At 36.4% G+C, this 10,067-nt stretch overlaps 1 protein-coding gene across 1 annotated transcript; it reads right to left on the reverse strand.

Moving 5' to 3' along the window:
• Nucleotides 1–3,979: 3,979 nt before the first annotated feature.
• Nucleotides 3,980–5,646, reverse strand: LOC107793582 (large ribosomal subunit protein eL36z-like). The gene is made up of 3 exons (XM_016615961.2): nt 5,484–5,646; nt 4,279–4,478; nt 3,980–4,168 (listed from the first exon to the last, which is right to left on the reverse strand). Exons 1-3 carry the CDS (start codon nt 5,577–5,579, stop codon nt 4,138–4,140), a joined length of 327 nt encoding a protein of 108 aa, XP_016471447.1. The 5' UTR covers nt 5,580–5,646; the 3' UTR covers nt 3,980–4,137.
• Nucleotides 5,647–10,067: the final 4,421 nt, after the last annotated feature.

A 10,067-nucleotide genomic window follows, 5' to 3' on the forward strand; every position in this document is an offset into this window, starting at 1 on the left:
ATGTGCACGTGTTGAGTGGTTATGAAGTAGACCATCTCTCTTATATTGATTTGTGTAAAGAATACACTGAAGTGATAGGATATGTTGAGGTACAACATCTGATATATTTTGACCCTTCTGGGAGGTATTTTTTGTTAGATGGGGATGAAGGGATTAGGAAGATTCAAACCCTAATTAATGATGGTTTCACTAATGTATATTATTTGGTGTTGACCTGTTGGATGATACTGTAAATGTTCCTGTATTTACCCAGTTTACAACAACAATAGATAGTGTACTTGTTGCTGTAGCTTCTGACTATGATAGTAGTGAAGATGATACAGATATTGAAAGTGTTAATAGTGATTATGATAGTGATGCCCTAGGTTTATTTGAGAGGCAGAAGAAGTGTGAGGTAACTGACCAACTTGATAGGTATAAAACATTGGAAAAGGGTATGACTTTCAAAGATCTTGCTAAAGCTAAGGAGGTTATTTGTTATTATGATGTGTCTAATAAGAGGGGCCTTAAGGTAGATAAGAGTGATAAGAGAAGACTTAGATACAAGTGTCAGATTGGGTGTCCCTTTAAATGTCTTATTTTTAAGGATGACAAAGATTAAGGGGTAAAGATAAAAACTTGGAGGGATGAACATGACTGTGGTGAAGTCTTGAGAACACAAGAGCTACTCCTGCTGCTTTAGCACATTATTTTAAGAGAAAGATTCAAAATAATCCTAAGTTTAAGATAAAGAGATGAAGGTTGATTTAGAGGATAGATTTAGTTTGAATGTGAGTGACTCAAAGTTAAAAAGAGTAAAGAGAATGGTTTTAGAGAAATTGAAGGGTTCTTACTTGGATGAGTACAACAAATTGGAGGTATATGCTCAAAAGTTGAGAGAAACAAACCCTGGTACTGATGTGGTGATACAGATATCCAAGGATGCAATAGAGGAAGGTAAGAGAAGATTTTTGAGGATGTATGTTTGTTTCCAGGCCCTCACGAGTGGATTCAAAGTAGGTTTGAAACTTTTTATAGGTCTAGATGGAACATTTTAAAAAGGCAAATACAAAGGGATGTTGTTAGCTGCTGTTGCTCAAGATTCTTGCAAACATGTGTATCCACTAGCTTGGGCTATAGTGGATAAGGAAACAAAGACAACCTGACAGTGGTTCATGGAGAACTTGAAGGCTTCTTTGGACTTGAAAGATGGTGAAGGGTACACATTCATGTCAAATATGCAGAAGGTATGTTACCATATGCAGATTTTTACATTTAGCACATTCTTTGTTGATGTAGTGTTTCTTCATGTGTAGGGTCTGTTAGATGCTGTGAGGAATGTATGTCCACAATTATATCACAGATATTGTGCAAGGCATATTGAAGCAAATTGGAGCAAAAAATGAAATACTGATGAGATGAAAAAGTTAATGTGATGGTGTTCTTGGAGCACATATGAGGAGGAATTTAAGGACATGTTGAAACAGTTAGGTGAAGTTTCTGAGGATGTTGTCAGGGACTTGCTGAATTATCCTCCAGTAACCTGGTGTAGAGCTTACTTTGATACCCAATGTAAGAACCCAATGGTAGACAATAACTTTACAGAGTCCTTCGAGTCAACAATCCAATCAGAACACTCAACAGCCAACTCAGACATCCAGTCATGACACTCAGCAGCCAAGTCAGCAATCCAGTCAGGACACTCAAATGCCAACTTACTCCAACCATGATACTCAGCAATCCTGTCATGACACCCAGGCAACTAAGATGCCAAGTCAAAGTATTCAAACCAGATAAAGGCTTATTCAAGCAAACTTTGGTGCAGAAGCTGACCCACTTTTGAGGCCTAAGGTTGTGTCTGATATTAAGACTAGATTTCAGCGTAGGAATCAACAAAATTCCGGCACTAGGAAGATACTATTCACAGGTGATCACACTGGTAGCTCACAACCAACAAAACTGTCATACTCCCCAAAGAAAACTACCTGGAAGGGGAACGAAGCAATGACAACATCTCAATTGTTGGGTGTGAAAGAGAAAAAGATTGGCAAACTTAAATATAGAAGAGGCAAGGGGAGGGACAAGGGGGAGTAGTGTAGCAAGAAATGATGAACGTAATATACATTAAAATCCTTTTTTGCATGACTGTTCGAGTACATGATGTTTATTTATGTTCTAGGTTTTTAGACAAGTAAATTTTGTGATAGTGGTACAGGTTTTTGGATCACACATTTACTTGTCTAATAGCAATGTTTTGTTGGGCTTAAATCTTGAAACAATGTATATTTGCTACTCGATTAATGGCAATATTTTTCTTGTCTATCTTGTCTATCTATAAGAGATTTCTATTTGTTATTGTGATTGTCTGTGCATGTGCACCTTTACAAATACAGAATTAAAATGTTGTATGAGAGTGAAGAGAATGGTAACAAACTTCATTTCATACCAAAAGAGAACCATTACAAATGCAGAATTACAAAAGAAACATAATACATAAACATTACAAATGCAGAATTACAAAAGAAACATAATACATAAACATTACAAATGCAGAAAAAGGAAAAAATCAGAACCTAATACATAAACATCTGCAAACTTCATATTTCAATTTTGTGGTTTAACTTCAAACTTCATCAAAACATAATACATAAAGTTCAAACTTTTGCATCATAACATAACTACACCATAACATAACTGCACTACATCATCTTGAAAACTAGTACTAACACAAAGACAATCCAAGAAAATACAATAAACGACTTCGTATTTTGTAGTTGAGCCTCCATCCTAGCAACCTTTTGTAATTTTGCTGAATTAATTCCCTCGACCTCTTCCATTATTTTCTCCATTTTCAGTCTTTCAGCAGAAACAACATCTTCCAAGTTAGCCACCATTTTCTTCAGATAATTTCTTTCAACTTCCACCGACTTCAGTGAAGTATTCAAGTTATGGATTAGCATCGTCACATATGGTGGCATCTCTTCATCCCGCAATTCCCACAAACCACATGAAGAGGCCTCGTCAAAAAGAGGATATTTGTAGAATCGACGACCACCGTTCAATTGAGTCTTAGCCACAAAATGAGTTGCAATTAAACCACAACCACAACAACGCGACGAACCAGAAGAGATAGAATTTTCAGACATTTCGAAGGAAAAAAACAAGATTTAATTAGTTGTAAAAGAGAAATTTTAGGGAAGAAAAAAAGGGAATAGGGGAACTGATGACCTAGGTTCTAAATGGGGGAAGAAGACGAGTAAAAAATGTGGGTTTAGGGTTAAAAGACTGACCCATAGGTAAAAGAAATGGGTCGGATTGGTTTAATGGGTAAAAAAATACCCAAATATAATGTTAGCCCACTGATCCACGTGGACAAATGAAATAAGGCCACATCAGTTAATGAGATGCACACATGGAATTTCGTTAGTCGTGGGGGTAAATTTGAAAATAGAAATAACCTCCTATATATTTCAGATGGATAGATAGACGGGGGCTTTTATAAACCATTTACCCTACATACTTTTTGGCCCTTTTCCGTTGAAAATATTAAACAAGCCAAACTACTTGGGGCTTTTGAAAACTACAAAAAAGAAAAAGCAAGAAAACTTTAACACTTACGGTGATTTATCTGAACCATTAGTTGGACAACGTTACACTTAGACATCATGTTACAATTAGAATGAGACTAGAAAATTCAGACTTTTAGTATGACTTAATGACACAAAATTCAATACTGTGATACTCCTTTTGGTATGACTAATTTTCAGGGCTAACTTTAGATTGCACACTGAATAGATTCCTACTCGAGCAGAGACAATGAAACGATTAGTGTGGAATAGTTCTAGGGGATAAACCATAGGTCCTCGTAATATAGGAAGATCCGAGGTCAGCTTACTATGGAACGGGGTATATTACAAGGCAAGGAGTAATATGATTTTCCCGAAAATATTAAATAGTACTAGTGCAAGACTAAAAATAACTTAAGATGTAGACTTGAAAGTTGAGCAAAATGTCATAATAATCTTGATGAAAATTCAAAACCATAGATCTGATAACAAGTTTTCTTTCTAGAAAAGAGAGAATTACATAGCTAAATCAAAAAGATCATATATATCTAATGAACTCAGTTCCTCAATCATCAATATGAGGATTACGTCTTCACTTCTTCTTTTCAGCACCTCCGGTGGCCCTGCAAAAGGCAAGGAACATAATGAAATATTAGTCAAGGATTTTGCATACTCTTCTTCTGAGATAGTAATAACAATATGAAATAGAAACCCAATGATCACAAGACATTACCTCATCTTACGGAGAACGCTTGACATCTCCTCTCTCTTCTTCTTTGCTCTCTTGTGAGTACCCAACTTCCTCTTGGCTACCTTCAATGCACGCTTGTCCTTTCCAACCTTGAGAAGCTCAGTAATCCTCTTCTCGTATGGAGCAAATCCAGCAACTTCTCTGATGAGGCTCCTGACGAAATGGACTCTTTTGCTTGTTTTCTGAAATATCACAAACACCAATTGAGCAACAGAGTTCCAATGTCATTTTGACAAGTATGCAATGTAAGCTAAGCATGGTGGGCACCATCCGATACTGGAGACCTCATTTATGGATGAATAAATTCATCCTTCCACAACAGTAAATGAAACCTTTCCTCTTTTTGTTGGCACAAAAGAAAAAGAATTACAGAAAGAGCCTAATTACACAAATAATACAATGTTGCTTTAGATAATGGTTTCTCGGTTGTTAATTGAGCAAGAATAGCCACTATGAACTCATTTTACTATACAGACCACATGCTTGAATCAATAGAAAGATACATAACTTAAAGCACATTCTAGTAAAATGACAATTTTTGGTTTGTCCCAGAACGTACTCTTCCATTAGTCATCATTATTTTCAACTCCCTAACCTCGTTAGAAAATAGATATCAACCATTAGCTCTCAACGTTCTCTGCATACACACATTTAGGCCCATTCTAATCAAAATGATGACATTTCCTGTATAACACAACACAGCTTTTTAACTCCATAAACTCCTCGGGGAGTGATTTGGATACAGAAAAAGCTAAAATTTTAGGTTCTGTATGTACACCTTTTATTTGTGATACATGTAAAATCCATGGTCACAAATAAAAATAAAACCAGAGTACAGTCTAATGCACGGGGCACTCCACTTGCAGAAAGTGTTTATACGGTTACACTAGTTCATATTTGTGGTTCAAATACAATTAACCTAACGCAAAAAAAAAGGCAAATGTTCAAATTTAAACATTACAAGCCCGATATAGCAAAGGTGGATCTAAGGCTAGTTCTATGAGTTCAACAATATCCATTGCTCCCATCTCGAACTATGTATACAGACCTCAACAATATTAAAATGTATATGTATAATGAAATCACGTTCATTCAAAAACTTCTAACTCTAGTTCTAAATTAGTAAACTATTACAGATTTCATAATAAACAAGAAGCTATAGGCTCAAAAATATGAATGAGAATTACCCCTTTTCTGTCAGAAGGGCGAGGAGCTAACTCCTTCTTGGTCACAACATGGCCTTTGTTCAATCCTACAGCTAAACCTGTATTCGGTGGCGCCATTCCAAAAGCTTACCTTCGATTTGCTCGATCTGAGAGTCTGAGGCGGGTGATAAGCTGAGATTAGGGTTTTCGGTATTTTATATACCACGACCTCCATTAAGAGGGTAAAATGGTAGTTTCGACGGCTTCTGGAGGACTTAGGGTTTGGGCCGTTTGGGCTTCGACCTTAATTGTGCTATGTTCGTCACTCCTGCAATACAATTAAAACCCAATAAGCCTAAGGGCCATTTTCGGGAGAAAAAATCAGAAATAGCCAGATTTACAATTGATACGTGAAAAATACTCATATTTTCAAAAGTAATTAAAATTCAGCCAATTTTCATGTAAAAATAAAATGTAAAGTACGGAAATATTCTAGCATAATATGCTGGAGTTTGAATTTTTACAGCATAATATATTGGAATTTCATAATGTGCTAAAATTTTATACATAGGAGCTCCAATCCAACATATTATGCTAGAACTTTCTGTGTTTCAGTAAATCAATAGCTATTTTTTAATAATTTTGTTAACGTTGGTTATTTTTCAATTATCGGTCTGAAAACTTGCTAGCCCACGCTATTCACGCCGTTTTCTGCCGACAAGAAAATTTTAAAGATATCGTCTATTGTAAATATTGAAGCAAGTAAATGTTCAAAATTCCAGTATAACAAAAAGAAAAGCTATCAATTCTAGATGGTAAATGATCTTATAAATATCAGTAGGACCAAGCTAATTTTCAATTTCATACATTAACTTATGTAATGATCGGTATTTTCTTTTAAAATAAAATAAAATAAAACACTATCTAAAATCACAATTAAGGTGTGAATTACTAATACAGCTTAAATGAAGACTATGAGAGAGTAGCGCTCGAATCTTTTCAATGGAAAAGAAATTAGGTAAATCTTGGTGAATTGAATTATTTAGTATATGTACGGATGGAAATGATATTGTTTTCAGTGAAATAATTGAATTCTAAGTAGACACACTTATTTTTTTAAAAGAACAAGAAAAAGAAAGGTAATTGCAACCACATTGCTCATTGCTGGTCTAACTCCAATTAAACTGCATCATGAAAATTCATTATACTCTAATTCCATGTAAATGGCCAACTTTTGACTAAATTCATGGTGAAATTTAATCCGTGAGCAAAACTTGGCTCGAGTTATCAGAGGCGGATCTAGGATTTCCGTAGGATGGGTGCACTATTATTTTTTTTAAAAAAAATTAAACAAAAGGGTTGGTAGTGGTTTTGATCCCCTGACCTTAGGCTATTGGAAATAAGAGACCAAAATCAATGCACCATTTGGCCTCTTTTGACCATGGGTTCCATCAAATATATATTTATTTTTGCCAAATTATGTACATCATATCTATACTTTAACCCGAGGACCACGGGTTCACGTGAACCATGTTTTACATGGTAGATCTGCCCCTGCGAGTATATCTTTAGCCAAAATATAGGAACAGGGATAGAAATATAATTGTACATTATTTTATAATTTATATGTATTAATAATGTAAAAGATTTCATGTTATCATTAGTAGAGTAACTTTATTGGTTTGTAACAAGTCATCTACTGCCTTTTGCTGATCACCAATCCATATGTGCTACAAGCCTACAATAAGGTTACCACAATTGATTTTTGAGTGATCTGATATTAAATTATCAACAGATAAGAATTAAACTACTGTTTAATATATCTAACAACGATTATTACAAGATTGTTTGTGTTACTAATTAAATAGTTTTGTCTTCATTATACAAAAAGATAGCTTCGATTACACCTCAGCTGATTGATAATGTCTGGTTTATGATATGCTTTTAATTTCAAATTATTTTCACACTACTAGTCTAGTTTTATTAGTTCGTAACAAGTCATCTACTGTTTTTTGCTGGTCACTATCCTTAAGTGCTGCAAAAAGGTTACAATAATTAGTTTTTGAGTGGTGAATATTACACTATCATATAATTATTAAATTATTTGCAACGTATCTAGCAACTATAATTTATAAGGTTATTTGTGTTACTAATAAATAGTTTTCAATTGATTATACTCCATAGTCTTAGTCCTTACGTCATGGTCATGCATTCCTTATACAAACAGATAGCTTGGATTACACTTCAAATACTGTAGTTTGTTTAAAGGTATGCTCTTAAATAACAGAGTGCATATTAGCCTCACGTAACATTATATAAAATGGAGACTACACAACGACATCCCTACATGATAAACAAAATAACTAGTTCTAATCTTTTGAATAATCGTTGAAGAATTACAAATTTTATGGTAATCAGATAGAGTAACATTCAATTTTACAAATTATAAGAGTTGAATTATGCTCGTAACATTTGTGCTTTTTTTTTTTTTGTCGAAAGTAAATAAAAAAATTATTCAACCATGGTACTAGTTTGTGGGACTCTATAACTGGAGCTCCTGAAAGAAACCATTCCTAATCTAAGAAATATATAGCATATTCATCAATCTACTCGTACTGTTGCGCGGCCCCTTCCTGAGCATTCCTTGGAAGGGCGACGTAAGGCTAAGCAACCGATGTTCATGAGGTTACTATCCGCCAACTAAGGTCCCTTCTGTACGCTATACGAGATTGTCAGTATTGTACGGGAAAACCAATATCAATAGCAATTGAGAGAATATAAAAGAGAATTAAGAATGAAAGAAAGCTTGATTGCATTAATGAAAGTTATTACAGAACAACAACACAGTGTCGAGGGTGAGAGACACTAGTACAGAGAATTGTTTGCTGCTTGAAAGTTTGATTGCTTGATCCCCCTAATAATACTTTAAAAAAAATAAACCAAAGTTACAGGACTTGACATAACTAAGCTAGAGAGACATAATGGAAATACATGAAGTAAAACTACTCTATATTTACAATAAAAAAGACTTAGATTTCTTTAAAGTTGAAGCAGGTCCGTTGGCAGCAACCTTGTCTTCAGCATCAGAGTCTGTGTGTGGGGCGTTGTTGGCATCTGCCTGCGACTGGCACTGGCGAGGGTTATTGATGGGGCGACATAGGCACATGTGCGTTTGTCACTTGGCGCGGCCAAGACCACAGGGCCGTCCATGGCGCTAGGCGTTGGGAGGCTTGCCAGGACACCATTGGGCGCATCCGAGGGGTCATGGGGCATGGCTGAAAAGCCTCCCATGACATTCTTTTCCACCTGAGTTGGAAATGTCCTCGGCGCCTTACTTGCAAGATAATCTTCGATGAGGCTCTTGTAGGCTTTGAGGTTTGTTGCCCTCTCCCAAGTATTATCCTCTGTATCACAGCTCTGCCATTTCACCAGAAACTTTTGGATCTTTTCTTGAAGCATGAATCACTCGATCATTGAGAGTAACTTCTACCCGCCTTTTCCCGATTGAATTACAGCCTCGAATACTGGATAGTGTGAGTTGGCTTCGCGAATGATCCTCGATGTCTTCCCGGAAAGGTTTCACAAGGCTGACATGGAAGACTGGATGAATCTTCCACCAGGCTGGGGTATCCACCCGGTTGTAACTTTCCCAATGCACTTCTTAATGGACAAGGTCCCAATGTACTTTTGCAACAGGCGAGAGTCATGGATCCCTGCAAACAAGTATCGCTTGGGATTTTCACTCATCACTTTGTCTCCTACTTGATATTCAACATAGCAACGATTTTGATCAGCAAGCTTTTCCATCCGCTTTTGGGCTTTGACAAGATAGCTCCGCACTATCTCCAAATTTCACTTTCATTCCTTCGAGAAGCTAGAAGCTCTCAGGGATTTCGATATGTTAGGGGCATTCACAGTGTGTGGGAGTAGCGATTGTTGTCCAGTAAGAATTTCAAAAGCGCTTCTATTTGTAATAGAGCTCTTTTGTGAATTGAAACACAGTTGAGAACCATCCAGAAGCTTAACCCAATTCTTTTGCGATCCAGTAACAAAGTGGCGGAGGTATTCCTCTAACATGCCATTGAACCGCTCCGTCTGGCCATCAGATTACGGATGAACTGGAACTGTGGCTCAACTTGGACCCGTGGCACTTAAAGAGCTCAGTCCAAAAGTTGCTAGTGAAGTGAGAGTCGCGATCACTAATAATGTCTTCGGGCAGGCCCCAATATTTGGCAACATGAGAGTAGAAGAGTTGAGTTGTATCTTCTACCGATATATATTTTGGGCATGTTATAAGTGGAGTATATTTGGAAAATCGATCCACCACAATCAAGATAGTTATAAGATCTCCGACTTTGGGTAATCTGGTAATGAAATCCAGTGACACAATTTCCCAAGGTCTCTTTGGAACAGGCAATGGCTATAAAAGTCCGCTTGTATCAAGCGGTCTGACTTGTCTTTCTAGCATACTAGTCAAGTCTTCACATACTGAGCAACGTCATCATCCCTTTGAGTCCAACAATAAGCACAGTGCAATGATGCTTTAGTGCGTTGTTCACTTGGGTGGCCGGCCCACAAAGTATCATAGCATTACATTAGAAGACTCTTTCACAGATCCCATCTTTT

The sequence above is a fragment of the Nicotiana tabacum genome, chromosome 6, assembly GCF_000715075.1.
Source record: "Nicotiana tabacum cultivar K326 chromosome 6, ASM71507v2, whole genome shotgun sequence".
In the NCBI taxonomy this organism is placed as follows: domain Eukaryota; kingdom Viridiplantae; phylum Streptophyta; class Magnoliopsida; order Solanales; family Solanaceae; genus Nicotiana; species Nicotiana tabacum.

What these genes read in the sequence shown, in the direction of transcription:
- LOC107793582 (XM_016615961.2), bottom strand. Translation starts at nt 5,579, where the DNA reads ATGGCGCCACCGAATACAGGTTTAGCTGTAGGATTGAACAAAGGCCAT. An exon ending in GCCCTTCTGACAGAAAAGGG is followed by an intron (nt 4,479 to 5,483) that starts GTAATTCTCATT and finishes GTGATATTTCAG; the next exon opens with AAAACAAGCAAAAGAGTCCA. An exon ending in AGCGTTCTCCGTAAGATGAG is followed by an intron (nt 4,169 to 4,278) that starts GTAATGTCTTGT and finishes TGCCTTTTGCAG; the next exon opens with GGCCACCGGAGGTGCTGAAA.